Raw genomic sequence first — 24,516 nt, forward strand, 5'->3', positions numbered from 1 at the left:
CTTTTACTGAACCATTGAGGAGCAAGCTGCAGATATGATGCCTCATCATTCCTAAACATTCTAGTTCCTATTTCCTAAAATAAGAACTCTGGCCAATGTAATCACCACATAAGCTTCCAAATCAGGAAATCATTTAATAGAACACTGCTATCTAATCCAAGGTTAACTGTGTCAACAATGTCACTTTCTCCTATCTGGCCCAGGATCCAACATAGGAGCACATGTTGGGTTTAGCTATCATATCTCTTTAGTCCCTTTTAATCTGAAGTAGTTTCCTCAGTTTCTTCTCTCTTATGGACTGGACAATTCTCAAGAATACAGGCCTTTCGTTATGTAAGATGGCCCTCAACCTAGGTCTATACCATACTTTCTCATGGCCAAACACACACCGTGAGTCCTTATCCAGAATATCCCTGAAATGAGGCTGAGCTCTTCTCAGCTTAACACTCGGGAGGGACGCTATGTCAATTTGTCCCAACTGGTCAAGTTGGCCTTTACCATAAAAGTATCATTTTCTTGTTTTGTAGTCAACTGCGTATTTTGGTAGGAGATATTCTTAGGTTACATCAATATCCTATCTTTTTTTTTTTTAAGATTTTATTTATTTATTTATTTGAGAGAGAGAGAGAGCGAGCATACGCACACATGGTGGGGGGCGGGAATCTCAAGCAGACTCCTGCTGAGCATGGAGCCCAACGTGGGGCTCAATCTCACAACCCTGAGATCATGGCCTGAGCCAAAATCAAGAGTCGGATGTTTAACTGACTAAGCCATCCAGGCACCCCAATATTCTATGCTTCATAGAACCTCCACCCACTAGCTTTAAAACCTTTGATGACTCCTGCCTAAATCAACTGCCACACTGACGGTTGCTAAATGGTGAATTTTTCTGTTTATATAATTCCTTCTGCATTTATTCAAGAGATTTTTCTTCTCCCCCTTGTATTTATTTATTCATTTGTATCAATATGAACTTAGAGATTCCTATTTTGTTCAATGGTTTATAATCAATTGTTATCCTTGTTTATTTTGATGCTAAAATTGTCCCACATTTTAGCCAATGGGAGCCACTTCAAGCTGGCTCCTCTATTACTTTTGGCACGTCAACATCATTTGTTAGACATTTCCTTGCTTTCTGGCACAATAAGACGATCCCGGTTCATTTCATCACGTAGTTCCCCTGTGTTGATCCTTGAACCAGCCCTACTTCCTAGGAGTCCTGATTCCTTTTAGCAAGTGTGGTATTTAGAAACCAATGTCTCGGCACTTGGCATGATCATTGCCACTGGAGTGTCAGTTTTTAGGCCTTCTTAGAGGACAGAGCTAGAAAATATGTGTCTGCATTCACATATACACACACTATCTATACCTATTACTCTGTTTACATATATTGAAAAAAACATGAGTTCATTCTGATTCCTCCAATTCCAATCTAACACCTCAGGAGTCTCTTTCCTTCTCCCTTTCTATGTTTATAAATTCTTTTTCCAACAGTAAGTAACATAGCTCTCATAATCCTCAATATATTCACTCATTTGCTCAACTGATTTACTTATTTGTTCAATGTAGTCCATGTCCCAACCACACCAGCCACCTCGGTCCTTGCTTCCCTATCACTGCCATGCCAGTGCCTCTATGCCTGGAAAAAAAGAGAAAAGCAAGGGAAGGCAAGGGAAAGGAAGAAAGACAGGACGTGAAGAGACAATGGAAAAAGAAAGGAAAGTGAAGCAGACACTTATTTTTTTTAATTTAAATTCAAGTTAGTTAACATATAAGATACTTACTTTTTTTTTTTTTTTTTTAAGATTTTATTTGTCAGAGAGAAAGAGCACAAGCAGGGGGAGCTGCAGGCAGAGGCAGAGGAAGAAGCAGGCTCCCTGCTGACCAGGGAGCCCGATGCAGAACTCGATCCCAGGACCCTGGGATCATGACCTGAGCTGAAGGCAGACACTTAACCAACGGAGCCACCACCCAGGTGTCCCAAGATACTTACTTTTAAAACACCTTCCACAGCCATCTTCCCTTCGTGTCCTAGTAAAATAGTGTATGGGTAAAGCCACTGGATTGCATGTTTGATTGACATCATAGGAAAGGAATCCTATTTAGGGCAAAAATATATAGGAATGAGGAACATCTAAAATAATCACAGAAAATTTATCTGAAATGCATATGACATTGAAATTGCCTTATAAACAATAACTAATAGGTTTCTCATATTTTCCAGAAGTCTACAAAGGTAAATATTCATTGTTTCCTCTTCTCTTCTTGTTTCACACCCTTTCCCTGGATAAACTCACCCACTCCCATCTTGCAGTTGATATCTATCTGTTAATGGCTCCCCTGTCTCTGTCTCTGATCCTGACCTCTTTCCTGAGCTCTAGACTTGAACTCCCAATTGCCCAGATGTGAATCTAGATATCCCATTGACCCCTGTTCAGCATGTCTGAAACTAGATGTCTGAACACATTTCCCTACCCTACTGATCCCAAAGTATCTTCTCCTTCACTCTTATTCCTAATCTGAGTTAATCTCATACACACATGTACTTAGCCTCACAGTTATAAACTACAAGTTAGAAAGTATTTATTATTCTCAAAACCTTCCCCCAAATCAAACTGCATTCCCAATTCTGTTCACTCTACTTTCAGAAGTCTACTAACAGGGACAACTAGAGAAATTTCGATATAGGTTGACTATTAGATGATATTATAGAATTCTTGTTAACATGCTGAGGGGTATGATTAATGGTTCTGGTTATACGGAACATCCTACTTCTTACAAATTGCACACTGAAGTATATAAGAATACTGACCATGGTTTACTTTCAGATGGTTCAGAAAAAAAGAGAGAGAGCAATCAAATGTGGCAATATGCTAAAAATTGGTGATTCTAGTTGAGGGATTGTGGGTGTTCATTTTACTACTTGCGAACTTTTTTTTTTTAGATTTGAGAACTGTCAAAGTAAAAAGTTCCAAGCAAAAACAAAAAGAACAAAAAGTAGGAGCTATGATAAATAGGAGGAGAAAAGCTGTTCTAAATATATAGAACAGTGTAAACAATACCTGTGAAACCTAACTCAGTCTCAGAAGACATAAACGAATCGCAACTATAGTTTAAAAATAAATCTCTTGTCTAGGCAGGATCCCTACTACCTGGGATTATGCTCTCCTTAGCAGAATCTCTCACTGATGGTTACAACTGTTTCCTATTTGCTCCTTATGCCACCATGCTCTCCCCATCCCTCCTTCCTGACAGCAGAGGTATCTTCCTCCAACATATAACTGATTATACTATACACCTCACCTACTTCATAATATCTAATAGGCCCCTTCTTCCCCACCATAAAATCCAGATAACTTCACTCACCATGCAAAGCACTTCACACAAAAATTCTCACCTTTCTCTTCACCATACATGCTTGCTCTAGCAATACAACTCAGCATTCTTCAAACGTACCAAGCCCTTTTGTGATTCAACACCTTTGTCCGAGCTGTTCCCCCTGCCTGGAGGGCATTTCGACCACTTCTGACACTACTGTCATGACCTCTGCGAAACTGTGGTGGACAATGTCTACGCTCCACCAAACCCCTCAGATCTGTTCTTACCCTTTCTGAGCCTCTCACCTTTCCCTTTCAATAGCCAGTGGTAGCAGGGCTTTTAAAGAAGACTGCTCTTGAACTCCTGAAGCCAGCTTGCTACAGGCCGAGAGAGCAGCTAGCGCCTGGGAATCGGTGTCCCTCGCAATGAGCACTGGGCAATGACTGCTGGTGCCCAAGTGTGAAAGCCCCAGCTCCCGGCCTCAGGCTGCGGCAGGTGTGAGGCACAGCCTACTTGCAATACACCTCTCCCAGCTCTTCATGCCTCTGCAGGCTGAGTCCTCCCTCCCTCTGTGGGACTTTTACCTGAGCTGCATGTCTGCTTCCCCCGGCCACAACACAAAGCTGGAAGCTCTTTAAGAGCTCAGAACACGTGGCTGGTCTCTGTACAGTTTACGGCGCTGGAGCCAATTAATCTCAGGTCTTGTAATATTTAAAGAAGAATAGGACAAGGCAAACTGAAGTGATTAATCCCCAAGGATTAACTTTTAAATGTTCTTTCCCACATAGTCATTAATTTATTTTATACATACCAGGATTTGAACTGCAGCTGGTAAACTATCTAAAGGAAAATCTGGAAGTCCAAGAGTAGAAGATTCTTGGGAACAGAGAGTGGTGGCAAAGGACAGGAGCTGAGAAATTCTAGGGGAAAAAAAACTAAGTGATGTTAAATGTTATTCTAATAGTTTTAATATATAAAATGTATTCATTTTTTAAATATAAAACAGCTGAGCCAATTTAATTAATCTAAAAGATGACATTTGCTATTAAATTCTCAAGAAACAACAGCTTCATATTATAATATTCCATTTGAAACTCAGAAGCTGGGGCACCTGGTGGCTCAGCCAGTTGAGTGTCTGCTTTTAGCTTGGGTCATGGTCCCAGGGTCCTGGGATCGAGCCCCATGTGTGGCTCCCTGCTCAGCGGGGAGTCTGCTTCTCCCTCTCCCTCTGCTGCTCTCTCTCTCTCAAATAAATAAATAAAATCTTTTAAAAATAAATAAATAAAACTCAGAAGCTGATTAAATACACAGATATATTTCTTTTTTTAAAGATTTTTAAAAAATTGATTTATTTGAGAGTGAGTGAGCACAAGTTGGGGGGGGGGGCAGAGGCAGAGGGAAAAGCAGGCTCCCCACTGAGCAGAGAGCCCAACATGGGACTCGATCACAAGACCCAGGGATCATGACCTGAGCTGAAGGCAGACGCTTAACTGGCTAAGCCACCCAGGCGTCCCCAGATATATTTCTAAAATATGACAATATGTGAGGTTTTTCACAACCTGGCCCACATTTATCCTGCCAGCCCCCCTCTGACCTTTCTCAATCCAAACCTGAATTCCAGCCACCAGGAACTTTTTATAGCCTCAAGAACAAGGTGTACACTCTCATATCCCATGTTTTAAAAATAACTTCTTCCAATTCCTTACTTCCATTCTTTATCTGGCAAAAGCGTACTCATTCTTCAGGACCCACCTCAAATGCTAATGCCTTTTTAAAATTATGACCCTGGGACGCCTGGGTGGCTCAGTCGGTTAAGCGTCTGCCTTCAGCTCAGGTCATGATCCCAGGGTCCTGGGATCGAGTCCCACATCGGGCTCCCTGCTCCGCGGGGAGCCTGCTTCTCCCTCTGCCTCTGCCTCTCTCTCTCTCTATCTCTCATGAATAAATAAATAAAATCTTTAAAAAAAAATAAATAAAATTATGACCCTTACTATACAATATTAAACTAATGTACTCCCACAACTTTAAACTCTACCAGATCTTGGGTTTCTTGCCTCCAAGGATCATGTCTTATTAAGTTTATCATCAGCATTTACCAAAGCTACTGAAAAATTCTTCAAAGAATAGTTGTTGAATGGACGAATTAATCAATCAATCAATGGACAAAACAAATAAACAAATTCAATGTTAAGTGTCCAAATATTTATATAAATGTCTCCGTGTGTGTATGTGTGTGTCTGTGTATGTGTGTATATGTAGCTGAAATACTTACCTCTCAGCAGGAACATTGGCTCCAACTGAATATAACAGTTTAAGTTGGTCCTAAAATAACAGAAACATATCAAATCATAGGAACGTTTTTATAGTAACCAAATATAAGGAGAAAAACTGTTTAAAAATAAATTATCCTTGTTCATACTTACCTTAAAGGGTAGATAATAAATATCTCTGGCCTGAAATCGAGAACGGAGAGGGGGGTCTAACGGATTCCCAGAGTACTTAGGCACTGGCAAGCCCAACGCAATGACTCGGAAGTTTTCACTAACCCTAACAATCTTCCAAGCATCCAACTCTGTTCTGGTATGAGCCTGAAAGAAAGAGATCAAAACTTAGAGAATAAATGATGCAGATTACAACAGCAAGAGCTGCCAGGCTAAGGAATTTAGGCCCTGATTGCTGAGTAAATTGTATTTGAGAACCACCTCAAAACCAAACTGTCAAGGAAGGAAGCAAAGTGAAATCAGGATCAGGGCGCCAGGGAAGGCTCCCAACATGAGGACTGGTGTTGAACGGAGAAGCACCTAACACATCAAAGAACAAAGACAATGTGGGTCAGATCTCTAAGCTGTAGTCATTAACTCAGAGAAGCTGAGTGAGGAGGGTAAGGAAAATATACTGATTCAGACCAGGGAACGTAAAAAGGTAGTCCTAGAGGTAGAGCAGAGACTGCCCATGGACCTCAAATTGACATTTATGTTTATGAGTCTATTTCTGCCAAGGTGTATTAATAGTAACAACTAACATGTATTGAAAACTCACTACATGGTAAGTACTTTCGATGAATTTTGCTCATTTAACTTTTACCAGAATGCAAATAAACATTTATTTCCTTTTTAGGGATGAACAAACTTATGTTCAAAGGAATTATATAACTTGCCCATGGTCCTGCAACTAGCATCTGGTGGAGTTGAGACTGCAAACAGTACAGGGCTTGGCGTTATAAACCCTGGCTCCAGCACTGGGCGTAAACTCTAATGAAGTGACCAAGAGCATGTTATTATACTCTCTGACCCTCGGCTTTGTCATCGATAAAATGGGACCAGTATCACCAACATTCCTGTGCCAGTTAGGAAAACTAAACATGACAGTGTGTGTGAAAGCAACTGGTCCACAGTAGGCACCTGTTAGCTGTCATTCCTTCTCTCTCTGCCTGACCCTATCAATGGCTCTTCACTGTCCTCAGACGTACAGCTTACAAAGCTTCTGTTAACGTGCATGTCCTCAGCTTTCAGCACATCTTCAGGGGATGCGACCCAGAGAACAGTGTAGAAGCTCTTCACGTGACATTCATGGACCTTCCTGGCTTGATTCATGTCCCATTCTCCCAGGCTCAGCAAGCACTGCACTCCCACCCCTCAGCCCGCCTTCCCTGACCCTGTGCTCCAGCCCCATCTCACAACTGTGGCCCTCCAGACACGTCCTGCTGCTTCACCAACGCTGCTCCACTTGCCTGAAACACCCTTTCCACTTTGCACAGCATACGCACAGGCATCATTTCAAGCCTAGCACTAACAACATCATCACTTTCTAATCCCTCCCTCCATTGGAACCAGTTTTGTACCCCTCCACTGTATCCTATGCAAGCTGTTATCATTAAACATGTGTGCAATGACTTCTGTTCACTACCACCTCATGCTGAATCCAAGCTCCCGAGAGGACTTATTATTTCTTAAATATAATAGGACAAATGTCTGTTGATTGTCTGAAATCATTTAAAAACATAATGAACAATTATTTTAAGCATAACCAAAATTATGACCCTACTGTCTTTTTTTTTTTTTTTTTTTTTAAGATACAGAGAGAGAGCATGAGCAGGGGGACAGGCAGAGGGAGAGGGAGAAGCAGACAGCCCGCTGAGCCAGGAGCCCGACGTGGGGCTCGATCCCAGGACCCTGGGATCATGACCTGAGCCTAAGGCAGACGCTTAACCGTCTGAGCCAGCCAGGTGCCCCGAACCCACTTTCATTAACAGGACTAACAGTGATGCTATGTCACCCTGGAAAACAAGAGTCAGGATCTAGCCCTGCCTGAGACACCAACAGCAAAATCTTCAGAGAGCTGAATATTTTTCTTTTCCACTTACCAAAAAATGCTCATCAGGATATAAATAAAATTTATACAAACTGATTGTATCTGTTTCCCTAATAACAACATTCTACTAAAATCACCTCTATGAAACCATTAAAACTTTGAGGTATTCAAATTTAGCATATTGAATCTCGCTAGAAAAAGTGGGACTTAAATTATGGTGTTGAAATCCTTTTATCATAGAAACTGTCTTAAAGTAGTGATGCTTTGTGAAGGGATCTTGCCTATATTCTCTGAGGGTCTTATGAGACAGATGCTATGAATATAGAAATGACATTTATCAAAGAAAATTAAGCATGTATACTGATACTTACATTGGGAAAAAACAATGTAGTACGTCCTTCTCAATAACAAACACTCCTTATATACTAAAACCCTCTTGACCCCATATCTCAAATTCTTATCCAAAGTAATATGGATCAATAACTTTGCATAAAATTCTAACACAAATAAAGAATATATCAAACTTCTTGTTGTGAAGTAACTACTATACTTAAAAATATATATATATATCCCATATCTGAGTATTCTCTTCCAAATCATTTACTAAAAATAGCAAATAACTAAATAACTATATAGGAGCCAATAATAGTTCTTTTGTAATCAAAAAAGTATCTAAGGAGAAAATGTTCTGCATAACATTGACCTACTTTAAAAATAATAACTATAAATTACTATTCTTATATTTATTTAAATTCATATTATTTATAAAATATTAATTAAAATTTAAAATAAGTTTAAATAAATGAATAATAGACATGTCTTTCATCTCAGTAAATTAACTCTAACAATACAAATGAATGAATTTAACTTTTCTTACTGATTAAATCCTCAATTATCCTCTTCTAATTACATTAGTATGATGTCATCTTCAGATAGAGCCAAAACAAGACTATACCTCACAGTGAAAACACCATCTAGAGACTCCTATAAACAGTAAAGAAACAGACTGCTAAAAGGGTAGCAAGACAGGTTTCTGAGAAAACAGACTCACACAGCAGGAATCAGAAAGAGCTATTTCTGGTCCTGCCAGCCATGCAGCATCAGTTCAATCAGACCCTCTGGTGTCAACATCTATTATTTAGTGCCTAGTGTGTCCTGGGCTTGCATCAGCTGTATCACTAAGAAAGGTAAGACACAGACTCTGCTCTTGAGCAATTTGTAACCAACTTGGGGCAGTAAAATTAGCATACATGTATCTCTGCCACACAAGCGTCAGAGAGACTCTGAATCCTACAATGCTGAGGCAGAGCCATCAATCCCCGGAACTCTGGGTTAGCCGGACAGCTCCAGTGTAGCACAGACGGCACTGAATGAGCAAGGGCTGTCTTCTCGTCCTTTTGTGACATTACATGAACCCCTTCCCCAAAGCCTCTGAAGGGCCCCACACTCCTTATTGTGGTCCTCTTTCTCTCAACTTGCATCACAGCATTTAAAGATTTTATTGCACTGATTCATTCATTCAACAAATAGTTACCAAGCAGCCACCAAGTGCCAGGCACTGCTCTAAGACCTTGAGATACCACTGGCGACAAAAATCCCTGCCCTAGTGAAAGTTGGAATCTAGCAGAGGGAGGCAGCCAATAAACTAAAAACAGAGCAAGGAAATAATTCCTGTAGGATGTTAGAAGACTAAGGAGAAAACAGAGCAGAGTCAGGGAGCATGAGGGCAGAGGGGACACTGCAATGTCAAATAGGAGGGTGAAAACATAACATTGGAGCAAAGACTTGAAGGAGTATGGAAGCCTGGCAGGTATCTGGGAGAAAACCATTCTGGAAGAGCAAAGGGACTTGCAAAGCACTAAGAGAATGCCCACCCAGCGGGTTTAAGGTATAGTAAAGAGAATACTATCAGCTGGAGCGGAATAAAAAAGGACAGCAGGCGATAAGGCCAAAGAGACAGGAAGAGGCCAGATCAGACAAGACCTATTTTCCACTGGAAGGCCTTTGGGTTTAGAACAGAGGTCTGATCTACTCCGCCCCATGTTTTAAAGTGATCATAGACAGCTGCTGGGTAGCCAGAATGGATTCAGGGATTGTTAGGAGGCTCTTTAAACAACTCAGGCATCAGATGCAGGCAGCTTGGGCCATCTGGGTATCTTTTAAATATCTTATTCATTTCTGTCAATATCTACTGGACTTTGAGCTTCTGAAGGCCAAGAACTACACTCTGTTCAGTTTTGTTTTCCCTGCACCGTCTAGAAGCCATTAGACTTTCAGTACATGGTTGTTGGGAGATAGAGAAGGAAGATAGGAAAGGAGGGAGAAAGAGAAGAGAGAATTAAAAGGAGGGAAAAAAAGAGAAACAAATAGTTCTTACATTGGCAAGAAAAAAAAAAAAAGGAAAAATCCGAGAGGTCTTCTAACAGGATCTGCAAACTGAAGAATTTGTAAAACTGCAAGCTCATGACTGAAGTGCAGCAATCTGCAGATACGAGCCACCTGAACGCTGTCCTCATTCCCATACAATCATGTCTCACCAAAAATAGCACCACCCACAGCTCAGGAGCCAAGACAAAGGAGCTGGATTTTTCTTTTCTTACTTGGAGAAGTTTGTCATAACGCTCTGAAGACATTAGGAAGCGTCCATCCTCAAGCTGCATTTCCCTGTTTTCCAGCAAGTTGTTCAAAACGGGCAGAACATTCCTCTCCACCTTTTCCAAGCCTTCCAAAATGAGGGTTCTGCCTTCTGTGGCTGCACGGACCGCACACTATTTCCAAGAAACAAAAGCAATATGAGACTATGGAAGATGCCAGAGCATGGCCTAATTTTGCTTGTAACGCAAGCAGGTGAAGAAGAGGTCAATGCATAATGCAACCGCTGATGATTAGTAACTTCACAGTCTAGTTTTATTAGGCATTAGAATTTGTTGTGTGCCTATTCAGAAAGAGAATGCTTGCAACATATATAACAAAGACCAAATAAATATGCTTAATATAAAAAGAATTTTTCAGATTAAGAAAATAAATAATATCACTATGAAATGCAAATGAGCATAATAAAATATTTTCCATTTCACTGGTTAACAAAGAGTTGCATGGTAAAACAAGATATTTTTAGAACTTTAAATTGGCAAAGATTAAAAAAGAATGATAATACCTAGTGTTGGTAAGGTTAAGAGGAAACGCATTTTCATTCATGGTTGGTCTATGTGCAAAATGACAACCTTATGGAGAATAATTTGGCAAGGTATATATATATATATATATATTTTAAGATTTTTATTTATTTATTTGACAGAGAGAGAGATAGCGAGAGCAGGAACACAAGCAGGGGGAGTGGGAGAGGGAGAAGCAGGCTTCCTGCCGAGCAGGGAGCCCGATGTGGGACTCGATCCCAGGACTCTGGGATCATGACCTGAGCCGAAGGCAGACGCTTAACGACTGAGCCACCCAGGCGCCCAAGGTATATTTTTTTAAAGATTTATTTATTTGACAGAGAGAGTGAGAGAGCAAAAGCAGGGGAAACAGTAGAGGGAAAGGGAGAAGCAGGCTCTCCGCCAAGCCGGGAGCCTGATGTGGGGCTCGATCCCAGGACCCCGGGATCATGACCTGAGCCGAAAGCAGACGCATAACCATCTGAGCCACCCAGGCGCCCCTGGCAAGTTATTTTTAAAAATTTAAATGGCTATGTTCATTAATCCAGCAATTCTATTTCAAGGAATTTACCTTAAGGGAATAGTCAGGAAAATGTACAGTGATACATGAAAGGATTTATAATTACCAAAAAAACCCCAAAACCCCCAAATGCCAGTCTAGATGATTGGCAAAATATACCATAATAAATCAGTATGATGGACTACTATGTAGCTATCAAAAATAATGATATAGCTCTATCTTTACTAGGACTATGCCATTTCTTACCTGATTACTAAACCCCAAGTAAATATGCTGCTTCTTTTAAGAACCTTGTTTAAGAACCTTGCTATAAAAAGTACTTAATTCATGAGTCCATGGGATGGGCTGGAGAAGACAATGCTCTAGAGATGGGACATTTGCTCCTCCCATTAGCTCTATTACAAATCTGTGATAAAACGTGAGGAGAAGCCACTACAAATTTGCACTGGTCAACCTCAGCTGAATCGTCACTACTATTTTTTTTTTTAAGATTTTATTTATTCATTTGAGACACTGAGATACAGAGAGAGAGAGAGAGAGAGAGAGAGCATGAGCAGGGGGAGAGGTAGAGGGAGAGGGAGAAGCAGGCTCCCCACTGAGCCAGGAATCTGATGTAGGGCTCAATCCCAGGACCCTGGGATCATGACCTGAGCCGAAGGCAGACGCTTAACCATCTGAGCCACCCAGGCGCCTCTTGTAACTACTATTTAGAAAATACTTTCTTCATTTCTTATAAAAGTTATTGCCAAGACAAGCTTCCAGTCTTTTTCATCTCTTTCTATGACCTTGTCCAATACTTTACCATGATAATTTAAAGTGATGGAATTGCGATTCCATGATTTTTCTTCATTCCTTCACACAACCCCTCTGTGTCTTCCCTACTCTGATTTCTGTATTTGACAATCACTCTTCCTGTCCCTCCAAGGCCAGCCCTTTCTGTCTTGAGCTTAGTAGCAACCCCTCCAACCTCTTCCAAAATCTTCCATCAACTATACCACCTCTTAATTGCACTTTCAACTTCCTTCTCTTCTACAAACATGTCTGTACTTTAGGAAAACCTATAGTCTCCTGATACCTCTTAACATCCTCTCTTTATCTTCAAGCCCCATGAGGAACAGTCCCATACACACTGCCTCTAATAAGCCTCCATCATCCTTATTTTACTGAAACTGCTCACTTGCAAGCACCAAAAATCAAAGAGCCAAATACCACGTATTTTCTTGATCTTCATGTTCTCCTTTCCCTCCACCCTCTTCCCTTGATCCTCTCTTGTGCTTCATCTTCTATCTTAGATATTTACCAAGTAGGTTTTCCCTCTGACTTTCCCCAGCCCTTCCTCTGACTCTTGTCCTCTTTAAAAAAAAAAAAAAAGAAAAGAAAAGAAAAAAAAAGCAAGAGCAAGCAATTCCTAAGGTTCTCCCCTTAACCTTTCCCCTCCTCTTCTCTCACTTGTTGTTTCATTGGCAAAGCTCTAACCTACTCCCATAAATCCTCACTTGTTCACAGAGTAGCCATTATATGGCAGGTGCTATGTTATGTGCTACATTAAGTAAACAGCAACAATAACAATAGATAACATTTTTTTCACTTTATCTCATCTTTCTTGAGAAACATACTATGTGACCCTGACCCTCCTCCCGATCTCCATTCTCCCATTTCCAAATACCTTTTTAACATTTTCATAGAGGTGTTCAAACTCAACATGCTGAATTAAATGACTTCTTTCCAAACCAGGCCCTCTTCCTGATAGCGATTTCAATTAAAGTCTCATTGATTCTCCTGCCCCCAGAATTCAGTCCTTTTAATTCCTCAAACAATGCAAGTGTAACCTCTAAATAGTCCATGCATCCATCACCCTTCCAACCTCACCACCACCATCTCAACAGGAGCCTTCCTTCACTCCCTGTTCATTTTACTGAAAGAGTCAGTTGGAACAGGCACCATATCTCCATATCTCTCCTTCTCAGTTGTGCTCCAGATGATCATATTTTACCTCCTGGAACTTAGAGACTGAATCATGCCATCTGAAAAGTCTATTTCAGTAATGAGATCTATGATTATGCAATTTACCTCAACATGATTAAGAATATTATTTTTTTTAATCCCCCTAAGCTTTTTTCTTATTAATTATTTATTTATACACCATTTGAGTGGCAATGACAGTGGATGCTTTATAGTGCAAATGGATCCAAAGATATGAATATAATAAGAGGAATATAAATTTATAAGAGTGGTATATTTTTTAGAAAAAAGAATGAAAAATAAAATCATGCAAAGGATCACCCAAGATTTTTAACTTTCTTCCTGACTTGCCCTTTGGATACAGAGTTACAGACCCAGTACATACATGTAAATTAAAAATTTTAAAGGCAGGCAAGAATACTGGCTAAAAGGAGAAAACCTTAAGAAGACACTTTTTAGTAACAAAATCTGAATCGCTGAATTTACAGAAATACTACTAGTTATTAATTCAGCATCATCTTGCTTCCTGATTGTTCCTAAAAATAGTCTATAAAAGTATGAAAGTACAAAGTATGAAAATACTTTAATCAGTACTGTCAAACTTTATTAATGCAATCTCATCACCTTTGTAAAGAAGAATGTTAAAAGCAACTACATAGGGGCGCCTGGGTGGCTCAGATGGTTAAGCATCTGCCTTTGGCTCAGGTCATGATCCCGGGGTCCTGGGATCGAGCCCCATGTCTGGGTCCTGGCTCAGCGGGGAGCCTGCTTCTCCCTCTGCCTCTCCGCCTGCTTGTGCTCTCTCTCTATCTCTGTGTCTCAAATGAATAAATAAAATCTTTAAAAAAAAAACAACTACATAGCAAATCCATTAAGTACTCATATATATCAACAACATATTGTACCATGCAATAAGTCTCAGACCCAAACATCCTACCCTGCCTGCATCGATGCCCCCTTTGCCCTCTGTTTGCTCAGCCCGTAAGTGTGGAGCTACAATGCTCAAGTTCTCCTAGTTCTCCCATATGCCTGTTTCATCTCCCCAGCAAGATTCTCAGGTCCTCAAGGGGTGAGAACCCTGCCTTTTATGTCGTCCCAGTGCAAAACTGGCTCACAGAAGGCTTTTAGTGTTTATGGAATAAAAATGTAACCACTCAGTTAAAAGATGCTGTTATGTAACTTTAGGAGAATTTTTATATGAAGGATGATAGTTATCTATGCCCACACCTGTTATGAGAAGAGAACAGAACAAGTTTAACTGTCAGCATGAATGATTTAGGCTACATAGTTAAAAAATTTTTTATACAGACTTTTAAATAAAGTAATGGTGGTATACTTTTTCTCTTGAAATCTTAAAGAAGGGAACAATGTATACATATTTTATGTGGAGTGAATACTTGTGATCATTACTCAAAGTAGAAATTACATCAACCATAAGGATCCTTTCCTGCCCTTCAAGCTATAGAACTTCCAGAGACCTCATTTTCTCAAACAGAAATCAGAAAAAAATGCAGCAAGATCCTTCTGGACAAACCATATCAGTTTTTTTTTTTTTTTTAAAGATTTTATTTATTTATTTGACAGAGAGATAGAGAGCACAAGTAGGCAGAGGGGCAGGCAGAGGGAGAGGGAGAAGCAGGCTCTCCGCTGAGCAGGGAGCCAGACATGTGGCTTGATCCCAGGACCCCAGAATCATGACCTGAGCCGAAGGCAGCCGCTTAACCAACTGAGCTACCCAGGCGCCCCAACTATATCAGTTTTAACAACCCAACACGAAGGCATGAAGGGTTTCAAGATAAAGGAGGCTGCATGACCTAAAAATCAAAAACTGTCTAAGCCCCTGTTCTAGATTTGCTTCTGATTTGATAAAAGACCTTAGGCAAACAATTAATCTAGAGGTCTGTGTCCTCATTTATTAAATGAGAATATCCCCAAGGGGTATTGTACAGTGTCACTATTCATGAAAAGAAAGCAGTACTGGAAATGAAATTTAAAGCTATCATACCTATTAAAATAGAAATTATTGTTGCTATAACCATGATTTAATGAAACTAGATTCCAAATAGCTTCAAAAGACGCAGAATGGCTATAGTATAACAGTACTGAGGAAGCCAAAGAAAAACGAAAACAATTAAATTTTAAGTTCTTTATTTTAAAGTATCAGAATAGGATCAGACTAACTTTTCACTGCTCTACCACTTACCTGCTATGGGTAATTGAGGCTAGTCACTTCACCTCTCTGAGCTTCCACTTCTTTCTAAAGCCACACTATTTACAGTGCTTATCTCCCAGATTATGGTGAAGATTACCCAAGATAACCTCTGGCTCATAGTAAACCTTTACAAAATGATTAGCTATTACATTATCAATACTATCATCCTGTAGTCATGGTGGCCACAACCACCACCATCATCATCATCATCATCATCATCGCTCTTTCAGGGAAACAGCATTATGATACAAAGAACCTAAACTTTGGAATTGGACAGATCCTGGTTCAAATTCCACCTCTCCTATTTATCAGTTGTATGACCATGGCCTTCTAAGACTCAGTTACTTTACCTATAAGATGGAGAAGTCATCTCCCTCCTAAGGATGTTTTGAGGATTAGATACAATCACATAAAGCACCTAGCACAACAGAGGTCTCAATAAAAGTTGTTCTTATGCCTTGATTTTTAAATTTATTTTAAATTCCAGTACAGTTAACCTATAGTGTTATATTTTCAAATGAATTATGTAAATCTGTCAAACAGTTAACATTTTATGAGTACACAAGAGTTGGCCTGAGCAAGATGGCAACATGGTAAGGAGCCAAGGCCTGAGTTCTGACTAACACAGAGGCCAGAATAAACAGAGAGACCTTCTCCAACTGTCCAAGTGACAATCAGAACGTATTATAACAATATAAACTGTGAAGGGTGTGGTGCAAGTAACAGAATTCAGCCACTCTCAACAGCCTTTTTTCTACAGGTGATGCTTTCCGAATTCCAAATACTTAATTTATCAATGAACTTCTGAAATACAGCTTTGTAATTTTAACAGTGGTTACATGTGGAAAGTAGCTTCAGCATCCACAAATAGGATTAAGTTTACAAGTAAATGTTTTTCCCTATTTGGTAAAATAAGTAAAATTCATTTTGACAAAATAGAAATCTTATTTTCTGATCAATAGCACTGTTATTCAATTTATTAGGAGTTGCTTTTGATGCCCTATAATATTTAAGCAGTGCATTAAAAACAGGTTAATCCTTATTTTTTTTCTATTAATAAGAGAGAATCAAGAATAATCCCAAACAGGGGCTCTTGGGTGGCTCAGTGGATAAAGTGTCAGCCTTTAGCTCAGGTCATCATCTCAGAGTCCTGGGAACCAGCCAGGTCTCAGGTTCCCTGCTCAGCAGGGAGTCTGCTTCTCCCTCTTCCTCTGCCTCCCTCTGCCCTTTCCTCCCTGCTTGTGTACACTCTTTCTCTCTCTCTCAAATAAATAAATAAAATCTTAAAAAAAAAAAAAGAGGGAATAATCCCAAACAGAAGAGAAGACATTAAAATGCTATGTAATTCTTTAAAGTGCATTTTTATGCTTAACATTAAATATGTGTATCACAATTATGAAATTGCACAGTATTGTGTCAAACAAATGAATAATATTCTAATGTGAAAAGCTAAAGAAAATAATTTGAACTTCCCCATCCTGGCTTTCTACTCCCCAAATCATCTTCAGTGTCTCCTCTCAGTAAGACATTAAAGCTGAAATGTAATTTATTTGTGGCTTAGTTAATTTATATTGGCTCATACTTGAGTACTGCAAGCAATTTTCTATTGATTTAAAGTCTTCCACTCCAGCTCTTTGGAGTCACATGGCAATAAAACAGAATTAATAAAAAGAATGTCAACAAGTAAGGTAAGGGGGGGAAAGTACATTAACAGAATTTTAAAAGGTTAGAATAACAATGATTTAGATTTTTTTCAGGTTATTTTATCTTCTGAGGCAAATGAAAGGTAATATGGTAGCAAAATATCTTTTAGTCTCCTTATGTCTCCATGGGTGTCAAAATACCAATCATATAAATTTTCTTATTTCTCTTCTTTAACCAATTCTTTTTTAAAAGCTTAATCTGTAATCTGCTTAGCAAGGTAACTGTATAAAAAATACTTAAATTACCTTTACATGAACAAGTGGGTAAGTTTTGGCAAATATTTACATATACAAGCATAGTATAAATTTCAGCATTTCTTAACAGGCTATAACTTACTTCATCAGTACCCTTCTCCTTTTCCATATCCACTCAATTCATTGACATCTTATAGGAACAATAGCCAATGAACATATTAAAAAGATGCAGCCTGCTTAGTAATTTTTTAATGCAAATTAAAACCTATTCCTTTGGCAAAGTACATACAAAGAAATACCCAGTGCTGTCAAGAATCAATGAGGCAATCACGCATAGGGCACTGATGAAAGTGTGAGTTAGAACACCCTTTCCGAAAAGCAATTTGACAATATATATTATTCTTGAATTATTTTTGAAAATGTCTAGACCTTTTGATGAATAATTATACTTCTAGCATTCAAGTGTACAAAAGACTCAGAGATTATAAGATATAAGTACAGTGATATTCATCAAAGCCTTATCTATAATAGTGAAAACTTAGAAAGAACCTAAATTACCAACAACATGGGCATGTGGATAAAATGGGAATGTTAAATAAATAATAGCACATCTATTTGATACAATATTGCATGGACACTAAAAATTATATTTTTGAGGAATATCTAGTGTCATAGGAAGATGCTCCTGATAAAATATCAGGTTTTTAAAAAAGCAGACTATAAAATTTTATATACATGGTACACAGTTTTTGCAAAAATTATTGTACATGATTAGATATGCATATAGGCAGAATAGAAAATAATATAGGAAATATTTACACTGTCGATCTTGAAGAGGAAGATAAAAGTAATTTTTATATTCTTCCCGATGCCCTTTAGCATTTACTTTTTATACTATACTTTTTTACTATGGTTTTGTTTCCCCCATTAAAACATAAGCTCTATAGGGTGCCTGGATGGCTCAGTCAGTTAAGCAAAGGACTCCTGGTTTCGGCTCAAGTCATGATCTCAGGGTTGTGAGATTGAACCCCACGTCAGGCTCAGGCAAGGCTCCGTGCTGAGCAGGGAGCCTCCTGAAGATTCTCTCTCTCCCTCTTCCTCTGCTCCTCCCCCCCCACCGCCCTGCACCCACTCGTGTGTGCTCTAAAAATTAATAAAAAAAATTTTTAAAAAACAGCTCTACGATGACAGGCATCTGTTTCTTTTGTTCACCGCACCTAGACAGTGCCTGACACATAGCAGTCATTTTGATAAATATTTAAGAAATTCTCTCTATATAGTATATATATATACATATATATACAATCTATAAAAAGCATTTATAATATTAATAAACACATATCTATAAAAAGCACTTATAATATTATTAATCAGAAAAAATAAACATTATTTTAAAAGAAAATACAAATTCCCTACTATAGAATTACTAACCTAATTCTAACCTTCAGGAGTAGCAGTTCAGTTTAATCTCTCACTTTATCATCAATCATCCTTAATCTTGCGTGAAAATAAGTGAAGAGGTTGATAGTCATGACCCTCAACTCGGAATTGGGGGTTTTGCCAAGGTTTCCAGCTGAAAAGTCAATTAGTAATTACTTGAACGTCGGTCACATGCGCCTGCATCAGGCACACTGAACAATCTGAACTTTCTCTCCCAGCACCCACCAGATGGCCACAGGCATTTTTTCACCTATGTTGGCCCACCTAGGTTAGAGCCATCACCTACTGGTAAATGAAGATACTGCCTTTCCCTTGATCCCAGACATCAAATTAAGAATATTACTCTTATTGTTCTGTTATTATGGTTAAGAATATTAAACAAATAAATTTCCAAATAAAATAAAGACCTTTCAGTCTAACAAACATATGACCAGCTGGTAATCAATTGGCAACTTCATCTATCTAGAATTCAGATGGGAATTACTCATTCTGATGACTCAAAATAGATGTCAAAAAGATAAATACCTTTTCCACTGGAGGGTCCCCTGAACCTATTTATTCTTAATTTACTTAAAATTTTAACAAGATTGATTATCCAAAGGAGAAATCTATCATCAAATATAAGTGCCAATCATCTTCCAGACAGTTTTTAGGTGCCAGAGATAAACAAGAAAGTTACATTCTGATAGGGAATGCAGACAATTAAACATGGAAACACAGAAATAATAAGGTAAATTCAGATAGTGATAGGTACTCTGAAGATCACATTGTATAATATAATAGCACTGTATATGTGGAAGGGGGGTGGGCATCATCAGTGATTACTAAAATGTTCTGAGAATTTATAATCTGAATGATGAGGAGGCAGGACTATACAGATCTGGGAGAAGCTTGTACCAGGCAGAGGAAATATTAAATACAAAGGCTCTGAGGCTGGAAAGCATTAGATCTATTTTTAAGAGAACAAGGCCATGTAGCAAGAGCCTAAAAAGCAAGGGAAAGAGAAAAAGGAGCTGAGGTAGACAAGATCAGGTCCTATAGAGTATTGTAGGCAATATTAAAGGGTTTGGATTTTATTCCGGGCATGATAGGATTGCATGGGTATAAGCAAGGAACTGTTAGGATCTGATTATGAACAAATAATAAAGAATATTAAGAGACAGAAGAAAAAAATATGAAAATCAGATATAATCTCAACAAATAGTCTGAAGTAACTTAGGAAAAGGACCAATGTTCCTATGCCACAATCACAGGCTCAGAAGGTGTCTGTGCATTACATTCCAAATAACGGATGTTCATCGTAACAAGCAGGATTCCCAAGAAAACATGAAATATAAGGTATTACCATACATTTATAATAGCACTTTAAATATTTTATAAACCGTAAAATAGGTATCATCCAGAAATATGCTTTTTAGAATGGCAGGCAGAGTATATTACACAGTGTTATCTAAATAATTTACTTTATGTTTCAAGAAATACAAAGTTTTAAGGTGCCTTTAAAATAATAAACATATAAAAGTCCACTTTCTCTTCTTCACTATTTGCATTGCAACTATCAATCCAGATATAAGATTCATTCAAAAAATTTGTTTTTAAATCCACACTCTACCAAACGGTCAGTTCTTTTGGCGTCATTAAATCTGTTCCCATCTGGGCGCCTGGGTGGCTCAGTCGTTAAGCGTCTGTCCCGAGCTCAGGTCATGATCCCAGGGTCCTGGGATCAAGTCCTGCATCAGGCTCTTTCCTCGGCAGGGAGCCTGCTTCTTCCTCTCCCCCTCCCCCTGCTTGTGCACTCTCGCTCTCTCATATAATTGATTAAAATCTTTTAAATAAATGAATGAATGAATCAGTCAATCAATCAATCGGTTCCCATGTCCTCTCCACTCCTTGGGCCGTAGTCTCAGTTTTCTACGCTCTCTCCCCAACTCCTTAGGTACCTTTTTTTTCCCATATGCAATTAGAAATAATGTATAAAGTGAACCTTTGCATTATGTGAATAAGACAGATTTCTTTAAAATGTACTTCTGGGTTTCATCCACAAAGGATTACTTTGTAACTGGAAATGTGAACTCAGATTTTCTCACTACAAGGTGCTAAGTGTGATCACCACCCTTTAAGGTGGTGACTGCCAACTCTCCCCATTTTAAGTACATTTTTGCTTTTGTAACTAATAAGTAATCTATAAGATAATGTGAATATCCTGGTCTCCAAATATTCTTTCACTCAGTGATTTTTTACACTTATAATAACTTGACCCTTGAATAACACGTTTGAACTGGATGGGTCCACTTATATGCAGATATTTTTTCAATATAGTACAGTACTATGGATGTGTTTTATTTGTGATGCTCCTAAGAACATGTTCTTTTTTCTAGCTTAGTTTATTTTAAGAATATAGTATATAATACATATAATATGCAAAATACAGTAATCAACTATTTGTCATTAGTAAGGCTTCCAGTCAACAGTAGGCTATTAGTAGTTAAGTTTTGGGGGAACCAAAATTTATATGCAGATTTTTGACTGCTCAGGGGTCAGCAGCAACCCTAACCCACTTACTGTTCAAGGGTTAAATGTACACTCTTTTAATTATAAAGTAATAGTGTGCTCATGAGGAAGCTTCAAATTTAAAGGACTATCAAAATTCTTTCCTCGCCCCACCCCAGATGCTGGGTCACACTTCCACAGAGGCAAGCTCTGTTAACTGATCCTTGTGTATCCTTCTGGAAATTTCCAACATATACACAAACATTTACATATTTCTTTTCTTCTTTTTACCACAAATAGGATCATATTACATATGCAGTCTTGCAACGTCATTTTTATGCTTTATCCTGGACTTCTTTCCTATTACTACATTCTTTTTAATGGCTATAGAGAATTCTACTTACTGTTATTTATTTAACTAGTTTAACTAGTTTCCTAAGTTATTATTTTTTTTTAGAGAGGGAAAGAGAAACAGAAAGACAGAGCCAGAGACGGGGAGGGCCAAAGGCAGAGGGAGAGAGAGAGAATCTCAAGCAGACTGCAGCACGGACACCAACATGGGGCTTGATCTCACAATCCTGAGATCATGACCTGAGCCGAAATCAAGAGTCAGATGCTTAACCAACTGAGCCATGCAGGCACCCTTCCTAAAGAGGATTACAGTTTTCACTTATAGTTTTATATGATATCAAACAATGCTACAATAAATACTGTTGCATACATAACTTTGCTTGCTTTATATGAATAACATCTGGAATAAAAATTGCCAGAAATACAACTGCTGAGTCCAAATATATTTAATTTCTTTTCTTTTCATAGATATTGCCAAATTTTCTTTCAAAATTGCATCAACAGCAATGCTGTTTCCTCATCCCTTCTTCCCCATCAACAATGGACATTAACAGGGGCGCCTGGGTGGCTCAGTCGTTGGGCATCTGCCTTCGGCTCAGGTCATGATTCCAGGGTCCTGGGATGGAGCCCCACATCCGGCTCCCTGCTCTGTGGGAAGCCTGCTTCCCCCTCTCCCGCTCCCCCTGCTTGTGTTCCCTCTCTCGCTGTGTCTCTCTCTGTCAAATAAATAAATAAAATCTTTAAAAAACAAAAAAACGAACAAACAAACAAAAAGATTGGACATTAGCAGATTCTTTAGTTTTTGCTAATATGAGAGGTGAAAGAAAAACAACAGCTCATTAATGTTTTAATTTTTATTTTTGTAAACGAGAAAGCAAAGCATCTTGTCATGAATTTCTTGGACATTTGAAATCTTCCCTCAAGAGTTGCTGATTTAAGATCTCTGTCCTTTCTCTATTAAGTATTCCTAATGAAGAACAATATTTAATATTTTAAGCTATATGTTTGTAAGAAATGTTCGAGCTTCATTATAATATTGATAAAATATAATGATAAAATATTATGTTAGTTGGTAATCTGCACCTCCCCCCACAAAAGCTGTAGTTTAGTATATATTTAATTTCACTATGTTTAATACACCTTTACCTGACTTTTAGATCAAGAATAATTTCTAAATATGCTAGAGAAGTTCCTGTATTAAAATCTCCTTAATTCCTTTTTAAAAATTCTTATTTCTATGTATAAGTACTAGGAAGCAATTAAAAATTAAGAAATCAGCATACTGATCTTTAGGTAACAGTTCAGAACCACTAATTTCATCTACAGTTTTTTATTTAGTGCTAAACGAAGAAGGCATTTCCAAGAACAGGAAAACCAAAAATCTAAATTAAATCTGTCTAGAGAAAGCACAGTGCATTATCTCTATCACATGAGCTATCTCTTTCTACTTTAAAAAACAATTTTGCATAGACCTGGACTAAACAGTCATGTGTTGGAGTGTGATCAGAACTTGCCTGATCAACGTAAAAAGCTGTGCCTCCTCGGATCTCTCGACGCTGTTTGAGATCGGTTTCAGTGGTGTCCCTTGACAGAGCAATGTATTCAACTTCCCTTTTGGTCAGCTCCTGTAGAGCAGAGAGTGAAATTGTTTCAATATTAAATCAAATTCCCAACATATGCTTTGGAGCCAGTTATCCAACAATGTCACTACCCTAGAAGAACATTTTAAATCTAATTCTGAATGAAAATCCTCTTGAGTCTTAGCTTTGAGAAAAATGCAAAACATTGAGAATTAATGAAAACCTGCATGTACCTCTCTCTCCTCAGAGCTCTACGTTTGCTGCATCCAATAGTTTACTATTTAATAATCATTTACTTCTTAAGCAATAATAATCAGTCAGATCTTACAAATCTTAGTATCTTTTATAGAATTCTTTTCAAATATCACGAGTGGTAACTTGCCAACTTAGTTTTTCCACAAATGATAGTCATTTCAGTAAGTAATGTTCACCTTTTTTTTAAAGGGCATCTAAATTAATTTAGTCCATTAACCGATGTTTACCAACCATATGTGATATGTTGGGTTCACAGGGTAAATACCAATAGGAAGGTCAACAGAAGAGGGAAGGAAAACAAACATAGCTATTCAGGAAGGACAAGAAGAAGGATGAAAGAAGGAGGGGAAGGAGAAGAGGGAAAAAAGAATTCTTTCACACAAAACAAACACTTTTGGTTTGAAGGGGAAACCATCCAGAATTCATTTCTTTTAGAATAATTTATCCATCCCTAATGTCATTTTGCCCTGCATGTGACAATTATGTACAAAAAGCTTTTAACATTATCCTTGGTTTTACAATATTGAATTAAAAACAATGATGCTCTCCAGTTGAATAAGGCATACAATATGTTGTTTAATTAAACAGGAAGAACAAATTAATTTACTGACATATAAAGAAAAAAATTGAATGAGCATGCCATTCATGGTAAAAGAGGGTAAGTCCATACAACAGGATTTTTTTTTTCCTCTGCCTTATCTCCATGTGATGTTGATAAAAATATAGTATCATTTTCATTTTGTTTTTATAATATATGCCTGTTCTTGTGCACCCATAAATTTAAGTATGTATGGAAAGAAGAAAACACTTTAAGTAGAGAAAACACACATATAGTGGTGAAGATGTGGTGATACCAAACAATATTTTTCTAAATAAGAATGAACTGCCCGTGAAAGCACACTTTCAGACTGAAGCAGCAACTTCTCTTGTTAGTGAATACCTCCTTCTTGCTTTGGGAACACATTGCTGGTACCATCATGTCTGTTTCACCGATTGGTTGAATGTGATCACTGGAAAAACCCTG

The 24,516-nt window shown here is 38.3% G+C and overlaps 1 protein-coding gene across 1 annotated transcript in view; it reads right to left on the minus strand.

The window, feature by feature from the left end:
• VWA8 (von Willebrand factor A domain containing 8) overlaps positions 1–24,516 on the minus strand; it is a 343,953-nt gene that overhangs the window by 278,669 nt on the left and 40,768 nt on the right. Inside the window, exons 4-9 of the mRNA XM_021697955.2 lie at positions 23,172–23,282; positions 10,230–10,397; positions 5,742–5,906; positions 5,591–5,640; positions 4,130–4,238; positions 1,994–2,098 (exon numbers count right to left, since the gene is read on the minus strand). Coding sequence (XP_021553630.1) covers positions 1,994–2,098; positions 4,130–4,238; positions 5,591–5,640; positions 5,742–5,906; positions 10,230–10,397; positions 23,172–23,282 — 708 coding nt within the window. The remainder of the gene's footprint in view (positions 1–1,993; positions 2,099–4,129; positions 4,239–5,590; positions 5,641–5,741; positions 5,907–10,229; positions 10,398–23,171; positions 23,283–24,516) is intronic.

This window comes from Neomonachus schauinslandi, chromosome 3, assembly GCF_002201575.2.
Source record: "Neomonachus schauinslandi chromosome 3, ASM220157v2, whole genome shotgun sequence".
Lineage (NCBI taxonomy): Eukaryota > Metazoa > Chordata > Mammalia > Carnivora > Phocidae > Neomonachus > Neomonachus schauinslandi.